Source organism: Limanda limanda, chromosome 12, assembly GCF_963576545.1.
Source record: "Limanda limanda chromosome 12, fLimLim1.1, whole genome shotgun sequence".
NCBI lineage: Eukaryota > Metazoa > Chordata > Actinopteri > Pleuronectiformes > Pleuronectidae > Limanda > Limanda limanda.
In genome coordinates, this window is record NC_083647.1 from 12775550 (window position 1) to 12788989 (window position 13440).

At 40.2% G+C, this 13440-nt stretch overlaps 2 protein-coding genes across 3 annotated transcripts in view; one reads left to right on the forward strand and one right to left on the reverse strand.

Moving 5' to 3' along the window:
• Nucleotides 1–7010, reverse strand: part of ttll5 (tubulin tyrosine ligase-like family, member 5) — a 51494-nt gene extending 44484 nt beyond the window's left edge. Inside the window, exons 1-7 of the mRNA XM_061082654.1 lie at nucleotides 6887–7010; nucleotides 3708–3814; nucleotides 3525–3607; nucleotides 2272–2378; nucleotides 1865–1995; nucleotides 1684–1766; nucleotides 263–332 (exon numbers count right to left, since the gene is read on the reverse strand). Of these exons, the coding sequence (XP_060938637.1) occupies nucleotides 263–332; nucleotides 1684–1766; nucleotides 1865–1995; nucleotides 2272–2378; nucleotides 3525–3607; nucleotides 3708–3814; nucleotides 6887–6948 (643 nt within the window). The 5' untranslated portion in view covers nucleotides 6949–7010. The remainder of the gene's footprint in view (nucleotides 1–262; nucleotides 333–1683; nucleotides 1767–1864; nucleotides 1996–2271; nucleotides 2379–3524; nucleotides 3608–3707; nucleotides 3815–6886) is intronic.
• Nucleotides 7011–8150: 1140 nt separating this feature from the next.
• Nucleotides 8151–11268, forward strand: erg28 (ergosterol biosynthesis 28 homolog). 2 transcript variants are annotated; one of them, XM_061083158.1, is made up of 5 exons: nucleotides 8151–8226; nucleotides 8407–8620; nucleotides 9508–9598; nucleotides 9688–9806; nucleotides 10564–11268. In XM_061083158.1, the coding sequence occupies exons 2-5, from the start codon at nucleotides 8488–8490 to the stop codon at nucleotides 10650–10652; spliced, it is 432 nt and encodes a 143-aa protein (XP_060939141.1). In that variant the 5' UTR covers nucleotides 8151–8226; nucleotides 8407–8487; the 3' UTR covers nucleotides 10653–11268. The 2 variants fall into 2 exon arrangements, with proteins under 2 accessions (XP_060939141.1, XP_060939142.1); XM_061083159.1 differs by having other exon boundaries at nucleotides 8424–8620.
• The last annotated feature ends 2172 nt before the right edge of the window (nucleotides 11269–13440 follow it).

Sequence of the window (13440 nt, forward strand, 5' to 3'; positions counted from 1 at the left end):
TTCATCATACGTTGTTTGCGCCGGAAGTTAAAGCAGAGACGGTCAAAGTCACGGGTCAAGCGGATATGATGGAAGTAAAAGGCGCTACATGAAACATTCCATTACCACTGGGTTTGAACAATGCTTGAAACCTTTCAGATAGTGTAGGTGAATTTGTCAGCAAAATATATAACATAGTAACATTGCTTTTAGACATTTTAATGAAGAATTGATACATATTTTGTCTGTAAATATTGGTAAATAATAGTGTGTTGCAACTCACCATCTATCAGCAGCGTGTTGTTAATATAACGAGACACCAAGATGTTTTCATCCATGGAGATTTGATTTGGCTGCAGATGACAGAACAGACCACATTAAAAATATAATGAGGCAAACAAAGAAGAAAAGTATTTTAAAAATAATGATGCAACGGGGTTAAAGTTACAATCGGTATAAGTTCATAAATACACGGCTGATGTTGGACAGTGAATTCCAAACAGCTGATCTAACTGCCGGTAACCAGGACCATCGAAGTATAATGAGATCAAGAGAAGTTGGAGAGTGTGATGACACTGGCCATAGCAGGTCAACCTTAAATAACATCAGCCTATAAAAACACAATCTGGTGGTGGGAGATGGGTCATTTATGAGGTTGAAATGTGTTGCAGGTGGCGGAGTTGAGAGGAGATGGGAGAGGGGGAGAGGGGGGAGATGGGGTGAGTAACCTCAAAGCTGGCTACAGTTCAGAGAAAAACCCAAACTTAAAAAAAGAAAGGACGTATTTCTTTTTTCTCTCCAAATATCACTCTGACATTCTTTCCACTGTTTCATAAAAAAAAAAAAAAAAACGGCCTGAGAAGAAGAGGAGTCGTGCACGTGTTTTCCAACAGTGAGAACCTTGTTGGACGACTGTGATTTACTCCACCGAGCTTATTAATGGCTGGAAAAAGTGGTTGATAGCTTTTTCTTTTCTTTTTTTCAAAGACAGCTGTATCTGTAAACCCCCCCTGCACCCCCACCTCACATCTGGCCAACCTGCTGTTTCAGTTCACACAGTCATTGCTAAAGTCAGTTTGTTAACATTAAAGTCCCACAATTCACCATTAGTGTGAATCTGTGCTTACGTGGGAACTTAAATCTTGTGATATTATTGAACGAGCTTCACAAAAAGAGCTGCTGCTTCCTTTGTTTCCAACCTGCAGTATGTTCACCTAAGATAACTGTTGGCTCGATGCAGCTTAATCATTTTCCTAGACATGTGCATTGTACTCTTCCCATGTAAATCTCAGCAAAAAAACAAATAAGCCATTAAAAGGTCATTTTTACCTGAGTTTGTTAATAATTATGTATCATCATCCTCTAACTTTGCAGATTTCAGAGATCTTTGAAAGAAAAGTACATACACTTCTGACTGAAATAGGTTATTATTTTGTATCACTTAGGACCAAAGTGCAAAGTGCCAAAGATTCTCTAAATCCAGCTTCTAAAATGGTATTTATAATGTTCTGTTTTTCTCGTCAACAGTATATCTGTGGGTTTTCAGACTATTAAAAAAAAACATCTTGTACTTTCATCTCGTCAGAAAGAAAAAAAATCACAGCTCACCACCTGTGATGAGAGGATATTGCTTCATGTAAAAGAGTCACAACTCAAACAGACTGGAAACCATTGTATTGAAGAGTGATAACTAAAATCACTCACATTGCTGACCAGGTAGATGCCTCGCCCTCTTGAAGATGCTACTGGTTTAATAATCCATGGGCCCTTGTCCTTGGCAAAACAATCTGAGTTTAAGGCAGAGAGATTCAAAGTGATTTATAGAGTATTATGTAAACACATTATAAACACAGATCTGCTTCAAGCAGCTGAGATGGGATCTTACTGCAGAACTCCTGGTACTCTGAGGGAAGCACAAAGGTCTGAGGAACAATGTGGAAGTTTTTGAAGCCGTGGGTCTGCTGCATCCGCTGGATGTTTTTATAGAGACGGTCTTTTCGCGTCAATTCGTATGACCTGGGAAAAGGCAGAGGTTCCAGTTTCAAAAATGCTCCCGTGCTTCAGTCACTGACAGAACCAACAATACATGAATACCCAACAGTTGCAGAACGCCCTCTGCCTGACAGCATGATTCATTTCATGTTTGAGGGAGGCACCGGTCCAAACTAAATGCACTTTGCAGTGGAGGCCAACCAACACATTGCCTGCACTGAAGAGCTTAAAATGGCTCAGTGGTGTTATTTATAACACAGAAAACAGTGGCAATACACTCCTTCACTCAGTGGATTATACCTGGGAAAGTGGTTGACCTTCTGGAAGTCTTGAAGGCTGCGGAGTAGGTAAGGCTTGAGGTGAGACCCTGTCCACATGAGGTTAAAGTCATTACAGTTTGAGTGAACCTGAAAAAGGGAGAAAAGATCATTAAAAATACATATATTTCTATACATATTATGTGTGTGTGTGAAACCTCTCGGTTCCAATCCGTCGTATATGGAGTTTGCTTTCTCTCCTCGTGTCTGCGTGGGTTTCTCCAGGTTCTCTGACTTCCTCCCACAGTCCAAAGACATGCAGGTTGGGTTTAGGTTAAGTTGAGACTACAAATTGTCCATATAGATGTGAATGTGACTGAGAACGGATGTTTGTCTCTTTATGTTGGCCCTGTGATACGCTGGAGACCTGTCAAGGCCAGGGTGTGACCCACCTTCCACCCAATTTCAGCTGGGATCCCCACACGACCCTCAAAGGACAAGCAGTATAATGGTATATACAAATAGTCTGCGTTTATATGGTGCTTTTCTAGTTTTAATGACAATTCAAAGTACTTGACAGTACAGATTTTGCCATTCACACACACATACAGTACATCCAACTGCAACACTTGTGTACCAGGGGACCCTGGGACTGATTCACCTTCTGGATAATGGATGAACTATGATGGACAAACTAACCTCTGTTCAGTTTCCAGTCTCCAACAGCAGTTTTATATTCTCATGTCCATCACACACACAACAGCTCATTTAGCTCAAATATGATTTAAGACAACAATTTAAGTCTCAAATGGACATCCAGCTTTACCACATTACGTTATCTCATTGGTTTTGTTTTGTTTATTTCAACAATTCGTTACAGGAGACAGGACTCACATGACCATTGATTCAGGGTGGGGGGGGAGGCAGATGTTTTCAATAAAGGCTTGTTAAAGTTTGGCTCTGCGGAGGCCGCGGTACACACTCGCCTGCCTTTGATGACGGGTTAGTGGGAGTCGAGATGTATTGAAATGAAATAAAAAGGGAATTAATAGTAACTGCTTGGAGAGAGCAGTAATGGGGACTGTGTACCCTCGTGAAAACAGGATTAATGCTCCTGAGGTCCTCTCGTTTTTTTCCAGGATTACATTCCCGGGCTTTGACAACAGAATTATCAGTCAAAAGAAAAACAGCCCAACTATCCCTAACCCTACAAAGCAGAGTATGTGCATGGATAACATGTTTTTGTAAGTTTTAGGTTAATCTTTTTAGTTTGCATGATTTAGTGAAGAATATTACCTCACGGAATCCATGGTTGGCGAGGAGTCCACGCACCAGGCGGCTCTCGGTGCGCACGATCTTGAAGGCCAAGTTGTACCGCTCTGAGGACGTAAAACACATTGTAAACAATAAAATATATACTAAGTATCAAACCAGTACAAATAAACAACGATTAGTTCGATTATAATAATTGTAGTTTACCTCCAACAGAGCAGATGGTTCCATCTTTTGAAACTACAGCTTCAGGGACAAACAAGAGAACTGGGATGGTCTTGCTCAGACCACACCATGTGATGCAAGGCTGGTCACTGTTGGACAAACAATAAAATAAGAAGCAAAATAACAACTAATAATAGCAATATCATAATAATAACCATGTTAGTAATAAAGAGGCAGGTTTTTTTAGATGTTTTCAGTTTAATTATCTGCAGTAATACACAGCGCACACATTCTCTGTAACAACCCATGAAGATGCACCCCATAACCCCTGCTCATAATCTTTGCCAAAGATGGTGATCTTCCCTATAAGGGCATCTTACCTAATACTGCAGGAATGTATCCTGACACGGTGTTTATTTCAGCCGGGCAGATAAAGACAGAACCACACACAAGTTTCAGGGGGTGCCGGGCAATAACAAACCTGCGCCCTGACAAACACCCTTGTAAAACTGCCGTATATCTGATGGTACCAGACACAGCCTGCTTACAGCGAGAAATAAGATAAGGGAGCCCGATGATGGAGCAGACCTCAATCAGGATCGGGGGGTCTCGATAAGGAGGGAGGCATGTAAACAATTGCTGCTGCTCGCTTCAATATCCAGGTGTGTCGGACAATACGGCAGATACCTGTTCCACTGCGGTGGCTGGACTGCACGCCCTTATTTTGATAGTTTTTCACATCATTGTTTATTTTGATCACAAACCACCGTCAAGACGATTTCAGATGCTACACAAACAAGATGTGATGATCTCGATCCTCAGCTCATATTGCTACAGTCACTGTGATGTTTCAGCAAAGTCTGGTCTCCAGAGTTACAAACAATTAGTAAAATAGGCAGATGAAGTCATACTTTTTAAAAGTCAGTCTTTTAATAATAGTCATCTTAACCCTTGTCAACTGATGGTTGTTAAGCCTTTATTATACTACAAGTTATTTACTATAATACTACATTATTAAATGTCTTATTTGTTGTACTACAGCATTTAACAATTTATCATTTATCGTTATTGTTTGGGTACTTTTTACTTTTGCATTTTATTTAATTGGGTCCATTTCTTTTTTATCTTTGTAAAGCACTTTATAACTTTGTATTGAAATTAAGTGTAATATATATTTACCCCTGCAAAGGAGGAAATGTTGTCGTCTGCGTTTGTTTGTCTGTTAGTTGGCAGGATTACGCAAAAACTACAGGATGTGTTTCCACAAAACTTGGTGGAAGGATGTGATATGTGTCAGGGAAGAACCTGTTACATTTTTTTGCAGATCTGGATCACGGGCAGGTGCAGGAATCTCTGTTTCACTTTCTTTAACAGTGTGTGTAATTTGGTCCAGATCCAAATCAGGATCTAATGATTTTAAATGTGATTTCATAAGGGGACTGTTGGGCCTTAGTGGAGGAATGCACTCTACTGAGTGCCATCCTCGTTGTTATATTATTTTTATGTTAAATTTGATCAAACACGATAAAACGCTGAGTTTGAAAAAGCATCTAATGTTTTTAAAATAGTGTGTAGTCTTCCTGTTTTCTTCCTGTTCATTGACCTTCTTGAGTTTGTCTTTATATCTGTTCCTCTTGCCTGTAATATAATACTTTGTTGTCCTGCGATGCATTATTTAGCGTTGTCTGTTGTCATAGTAGAAGTAGAAGTTAGTTGACAGTGAAATTAAGTGTTTGTTCATTTAGGGAAAGTTTGTAAAATTTCAAATAAAACTGCCCCTATATACATATCTAAGTCATGATTTTTCCGATCATCACACGTCTTAGTAATAATTACAGTGCTCAGTAAACGCAGCTCTGGTCACTTAGAGGTTAAACCCTAATACTAAGCAATCCAGACTTATGCAGGGCATGGAAATTAACCTAAAAGCAGGCGCAGTGTCTCCTAGTAAGGTCTGACTAAGTATAGCTTAAGAGGGACTTAGTTGGAACAGGCAAGATGACAAGGAACAACTGTCGACAACCATGAGCTGAAGCAAGATGCTCTTCTCACTCATTCAGTTTAAAGTTGATCAATTATGCAGACAGCAAAGTTACCTGAGGATTTGCATTTTGTCTTAATGTTTTTTGGCATAAATGATTCAGCAAGGCTCAGGAAGTAATCCTCCATAAATTGCAGCAGGTTGCAATGGTAGAAACTAAATAGAAAATATTTCTGCTCCTCCATGTCGTCACAGTATTTGGAGATAGATGACATGAGGAGGTGCATCAGAAGGATCAGTGGGATACAAACCTAACAGACACTAAATGACACATGCTTAATTCAGAGGGGGAGTCCACAGGCTGCAGGGACAACAGCCTATAAATATCCTACTAATTTACATATAGTATACATATACATATAATCTACAGAAAGTTCAAAACAACATAAAAACTGAACGGCACTTAGTAGAGCGCATCAGCCGCTATACGGCTCAGCAGTCCCTTAAATTCAATCAAGCTCCACCCAATTTCACACACAGATAGATACCAGTTCCCTAAATGGGCTTGTGCTACTATATAACAGCATAGTAGCATATAACAATATCCCTTAAAAAATGTTTAAATTGATAAGATAGCGGCCCAAGAAACATCCTGATGTATGTACCATCCGTGTTGTCAGTTTTTAAACCTTTGAATGACAGCCTACATCTCCATATTTTCAGGCAATTATAATGGAAAAGATTGATATATTCATATAGTAATGTAATAACATATGTTTCAGGAAATGTCAATTCAGTCCTGAAGCGACTTAGTTGTGATTTCTCGGGCGTGCTGTGAAGGGCTGAGCGATATGGCCAAAAATGATATCAATAAATATTATCTATTTTCAAGTTTAGAGTATAAAGTAGCTCCCGAGTTTTTACTACTACAAGGTTGTAGTTTAAAACTCTTCTCAATGGACAGAGGGAGATCAATTATGTGTTATATAATATCTAATCCAGTATATATTAAACTTTTGTTATACTGTTATATGCTGATATTGTTTTAACACCCGGTCCTGGTGCCGTGAAATCAAAACATGACAGAATGACCTCAGAGTCGGTTCTTTTCTCATTTATCTTCAACGGGACCATCTGATGCTGCGGTGTGAGCCCTGCTGAGCTGTGACAGCACATATCTGCAGCTGACAGCACCGAACCACAGTCACCATCATGTGTGGCTGCAAAAACGAGTTCTTACTCTTGCTCGTCTTCATCCGAGGAGGATTCGGAGTCCTCTCTATCCCGGATCCCAGCTGGCATCTTCACGGGGGGAGCAGGGGACGAGGGATCCGGTGTCCAGCTTCACGCATGGCCTCTCAACTCTCCAGCTGCAAATCAAACACAGCAGCCAGTGAACGTGTCAGCTCGTATAAACATCAGCCCCCTCAATGGAAGACATACTACAATAACAACCACGTTATTACGGTGCAACCTGTCATACCGCTGCGGTCCTACAGCAGTTAGCACAGTTAGCTGGGGACAGCTGATCTCTGTCTCTACAGTGAAATGAGCTTATTAAACCTCACACCAGACATGAGACGTGAAGACAGAACCCACGGAGACAGTCCAACAATCGTTAGCTAAATAAAGACAACGGTTTCTGACACGCTACAGTCAACAGGGGAAGCTATCGAGCTACAGTCCGCTCAGTCCAATGACTGTTAAATACACGTTTTAGTGACAAACACCCAAAGTGAACTTGCCTTTTGTTTGAGTGCAGCGTGCTAACAGCTAGCTAGCTAGCTGAGTGTCACCGGGGCCACTTGATCATCGCGGTTAATCTTCCTGGTAACTACAACAACTGAGTAGCAACAGAGGGACGCGCATGCGCACTGACAAACGACACTTGTTTGTCCGCTTGACCGAAGTTTGCTGTGCATCCTCCCGCTGCGGACACACGCTTGAACGTTACGGTGTAAAAAGGAGACGATGTCCCCAGTCTAATGTGACAGCTAGTGTCAAATATGGCGGTTCATAATCAAAGACGTGTAGGTTGAATTAAATTGTAATTAACGAGTAAACCTACCTATTGAAAATACCGGTACTGGGAACGTAACAGGTTACATACTTCAATTACCTTAACTACAATCAGCTTTGCCGAAAATGAAATGTTTAAAAAGGTTATGAATTTCTACTCGTGGTTTATTATTGCTACTGAAACATTTTGTACAGATTCGACACAATTTATTTAGCCGAAATCAGCGTTCTCCATTTCTGCGGCTCCAAATCTAACGAAAACACCACGCAGTGCACATTGTCCTCTTGCTCCAATATTTACTCTTTGTTAAGATGCAGCCTAGCCCTCGGTCTCCAGGTGACAGAATTCCTCCGTTTCTATTGGTTGGTGAAGAAAATAGGCGGAATCCTAGCACTTGAATCGGCCAATCATTTGAGTGGTGCGACTCGATGGAGCCATCCTTCGAGCTCTCTCATTGGTCAGCCCCACAGTCCAGGTCCGAATGACATCCTGCTCTACATCGAGTATTGTGTGTTCTCACCAGATGTGTGGCTACACGGTGCTTTGACACACACCGTCAGGTAAATACACAAACCAGTCGTGTTATTTGTGTCATCATAATACGGTATTAGCCGGTGTATGCAGCATTAGCTGCTATATGATGCTACATATTAGTGGTTGATGTGTCGCTAACGAAAGGATGCTGTACATGTGATGAGGGGTCAGTCTGTGTGTTGACGTTGTATATCCGTATCTGACAGGTGCGTCTCTCACACAGGCACAAGACAGACAGAGGGACAATCGGACAGACAGACAGAGAGACAGACAGACAGAGATCCAGGATGAGTCGCCTCCTGAACGTGCTGCGGAGCTGGCTACTGATGGTGTCCGTCATCGCGGTGGGCAACACGCTGCAGAGCTTCAGAGATCACAGCTTCCTGTCGGAGAAGCTCTACACGGGCGCGCCGGAGTTTGGTGAGTCGACCTGTGACTGGACCTGAGAGACACTGCAACTTGAATGGACGACTCACAATAATACATCAGTTCATTGGACCTAAACAGCAATATATATCATTCTCCCTCACCTAAACTGAGAGTGTGTCTCCTTGTTGTGTGTGTAAGTTTATAGAACAGATTTCAATTGGAAAACATGTCTGAACATTTATTTGTATTATTACTAAACAATGATGCAGCTGATCACAACATTATATAAGTTGTTTATTACACTATTGGGATAACCAAATAATGTGATATGGAATATATATATATATATATGTATATATATGATATACGTTTTACATGAGCACTTACATAAACACATTAACTTGATCAGTTTTTCCCCCGGGTCATCAGAGTGCTGGACTCTTATGAATTCATAAATACAATATGTTGACTTGTTTACTAACATCATTTTAAAATTGCAATATCCATTCTTTGCCATAACAAATTAAAACTCTTCTATTTTAAAGTGTTTATTATTCTCATATTTATTGGTTGTGTATTTATTGGATAATACTATTTCTATAATGTCACTTGCTTGTCAGCTGACATACTCATACACATACTGAAAGTAAAAGGCCTTGTTCAAACCAGGTTTTAACATTTGTCATGAGAGATCCGATAGCAGCTAAAATTGTATAAGCTGATATCAGACTTTAATATTAGCCCGGCTAATTCATAGTTCAGACCCTTAATACGTTTTATAAATATATCCAGTTAAAATGAGGCAGATTTGGTCTGTTCTGTTTCTCTTTCACAGTAGTAACAGACATGGGACCTACAGACAACTTGATCATGATATTTTCCTGTGTCTGTCTAATCTCCAACCTGCCTGATATTACCTTTATCGTCTGTTTCCCTAGTGAATGGTCTCCAAGCTCGGACATTCGGCATCTGGACATTGCTGTCATCGATCATCCGCTGTGCCTGTGCCATTGATATTCAGAACAAGACGTAAGACGGCTTCTCACATTCACCATCTTCTTTCTGTTGGTCGTCGACATGTATAATATGATTACTGAGTGCTGTGTTGTCCCCTGCAGGCTGTATCACATCACCTTGTGGACATTTGTGTTGGCGCTAGGACACTTTCTGTCCGAAGCCTTCATCTACAAAACCGCCCCTCTGACTATCGGGGTCATGGCGCCGCTCCTCGTGGCAAGTGAGTAAGACTCTCTACACCAGTGGTCACCAACCGTTTCAGGCCCAAGGTCACTTTGTAATTCCAAACGATGTATCAGCAGGATATCGTCCACAAAAACACATCAGTTGGGTCAATATACCCAAAGAAAGGCAGTTGTGCAACTGTATCTATTCAATGCACAATATTCACATTCATATCAATTCATATTTACAGCATCTGTTTAATTCACAATATTTGGCTTCTCAGTTCAACAACATGTTCTGCCGAGGAGCTGCTACTGAATCACAATGTTTTTGCATAGGCTTTGCTTTGAATATTCATATTCTTATTATATGTTTTTACAGAGACAATGATGAGATCAGGTCCAAGTTTGTGCTTTTAGGTGATGTTCCCATTTATGAACATCATGAAATCATGAACAATGAACTTACATTGAATTGATGTCTTGCAGATTAAGGTACAGTAAGAACCGGGTGCTCCCCACCACCTATTGCTCAAAATCGGCTCTAAAATGACCCTCTATTAAAAAAAAAACTAGACACAAAATAACCTACGTTCCCCTAGTGTTTAAAATAATACATTACATCATGCCTCTGACAAACACATTAGGCTGCAGAGGGCGCTCTTGCTCAGTAAAAACTACACAGTGATCCTTAAAATAACTAATATTGAAATACAGACAATTTCGACAACACCCCTCCTGTTTATCAGAGAAAACATTAATGCCAGACAAAAGAATCCTGATTGCATCTCATGTGTTTTTATTTGTCTTTAGGTTTCTCTATTGTCGGAATGCTGATTGGATTCCAGTGTGTTCCAGACACTCATGAAGAAGTGGGAGCACGACGGAAGAAACGTAACTGAGTCCCAGCACCAAACGGTTTTGGAGTGGACTTGTCCTGCTTGTGCTGCTTCTGGCCTTGAGGAGCATGAGACTTGGATGTGCTTTTCATTTAAAACTGGGACACTATCTAAAGACTGTACACAAAACATTCTGCCTCGATGTAATTCATGATTTTTAACTGGACATTTTACAGTTGACAGTGCAATTGCATGTCATGTGAAAATCATCCTGTTATGAGTGAGGTGTTGCTGAGTTAAGAGATCAGAGAAATTATTCAAAGCAGATGCTCTTCATCACAAAATATCACATCAACTTAAATTAGCAATTGTTTTGTTTCTGTGAAAGTTTGTACACCCTGTGAACTTCTGCTCTTTTTAAAAATTAAATAATACGATTTTTAAATGTTCTATTGGAGTAATATGCTAATGAGATGTATTTCTGATCACTTGTGTTAAATGCGCAGACATCTTGTTGTCAGGGGTGTGATTGTGTTCTTACGTTGTTTTGATAAATGTGTGATATCATGCACTGCTTAAATGTTATATTTGGGTTCCTCAGCTAGGTGTTTTCATGATTGTTTTCAGCGCTGACTTTGGCTTCATTGAGATGGATTAAAGTGCAGAAAACACTCAGAAACTTTGGTTCATCCAGTGAGGACGGGAACAAAACTCCCATAGATTCCTCCCAATTTTTTAAAATCAATTAAAACATTTTAAATGTTAAAAAAAAACTCTCTGGGTGTAGAAACCTTTTCAAATCACAGCGAAATGTCTCAAAAAATGCCACTGAAATAACACACAACTGGCCACAACGCACGTTACTGACAACCTGTACAAACACTGGTTAACTAGTTTGAACGACATGAAAAACATAAAAACATTTTCTTGTGCAAAAGGGCAACTGATTATTTGCCTTTTCATTTCATCTGTCGTGTGCTGTGCGGACACTCATAAAGGAACACTAAGGAACTTTTCCCAAAATAGCAACTTCAAAATTAGTTTGATGGTTCACTGACCTGAAAAAGGGAGAATGGTGCAACTGTGGGTCACTTCAGTGAGCCGGTACGATCTTCATAGTTAATACAATGATCACAGCTTTAATTGCCAGAATGTGGTCTAGCATGTTCATGAGTAATGATAAAATGTAGTTCAGTTAAAAGGAACTAGAATTCGTGGGAAAAAAAGGGAGAATGGTGCAACTGTGGGTCACTTCAGTGAGCCGGTACGATCTTCATAGTTAATACAATGATCACAGCTTTAATTGGCAGAATGTGGTCTAGCATGTTCATGAGTAATGATAAAATGTAGTTCAGTTAAAAGGAACTAGAATTCGTAAAAAAAACTTTCTCTCTGATATTTAGCGAGGAATCTTAAAATATCAGGAATTTTTGTCTACATGAAAAACAATCACTCGTACTCGTACATGGACCCAGACAGAGGTAATCCCCCTCTGTGGCTGCAGGGTGCGCTGTTTCTCAGCAAAAGTTACATAGTGTTGCTTTAATGTGTCAGATATTCATCACCAAACGTCTTCTTGTAGAGAATGTGCACAGCAAAACAACACTGACCTCTAAAAGTGAACTCTGATGCACGGCATCAACCACATCTATAATCAGCAGGATTCAGAGGTACATACTTCCGTGTGATTCTGAATAACAGGCAGAGAGGATGCAATGGCAAACCTCACCGCCGCAGCAAGATATCACATCACAGTGCTCAGTCTGCATTAAAGATTAATCTAAAAAAAAAAAAAAACACTTCTTGAAAACCTTTAGCAACGTAAAGGCAGAGTTCAGTCACACACAGCATTGGTCCAATATAAAGAAACATACACTGTTTAAATATTGCTCATTGTATGCATAAAACATTAACATTAATCAGAGGACAGTAAAAGGAGAGGACAGATTAAAAAGTATAAATAAGATGAGGAGTGTGGTAATGTTTGAGTCAGTGTGACAGCATGTCTGCAGTACGCTGAATAAAATGAAACATGTTTTCATAGGGATGTAAAATAAAACTCTGAGGTTCCACGTGTGTTTCCTGGGTGCAGGATTGACTTGTGCTTGATTCAATTTGGGCTAAGTTGCGTTTGGGATAATTAGTGTGAGAGAGTGCAGAGTCCTCACACACGTACAGAATGTTGTACAGCAGGTGTGTTCCGTCCTACTCACAGAGTCCGTCCCCTCCATGGTGCTCACGGCAGCGCTTCATCTCCACAAAGAGGGTTATGTTTTCAGTGTTGTTTGTTCATCAGCAGGATGACTTGAGAACTACGGGATCGAGTTCCGTGGAACTTTGTAGACACACACTTCTTGTGAACTCCAGTGTATGAGTTGAGTTAATATTTGATTGTGTTTTTATCTGTACATGTTGTCGTAGACAGAGTGGACATCCTCTTCATAACTTCATCTTCGGGATCCAGCTCCGTGGAACTTTGTAGACACACACTTCTTGTGAACTCCAGTGTATGAGTTGAGTCAATATTTGATTGTGTTTTTTTATCTGTACATGTTGTCGTGGACAGAGTCGACATCCTCTTCATAACTTCATCTGTTTCAGGATTTCAGGTGGAGAAATGTCTCCTTCCACATCAGCTGTTATTTTCTGTGAAGGACGAGGTGAGAAACAACCACAGACGAGAAAGGAGGTCATTGAGTATTTCATCAAAACACACAAATTGTCATCAGCATTGATCATTCTTTACTTTTAGGATTAAACAATCAACAACTTCTTATTCGCCTCTTGCATTTCATCAATATGATCCCTAGTGTACTAGAATCTACCAGTTAGTACTATGAGTAAATCACAT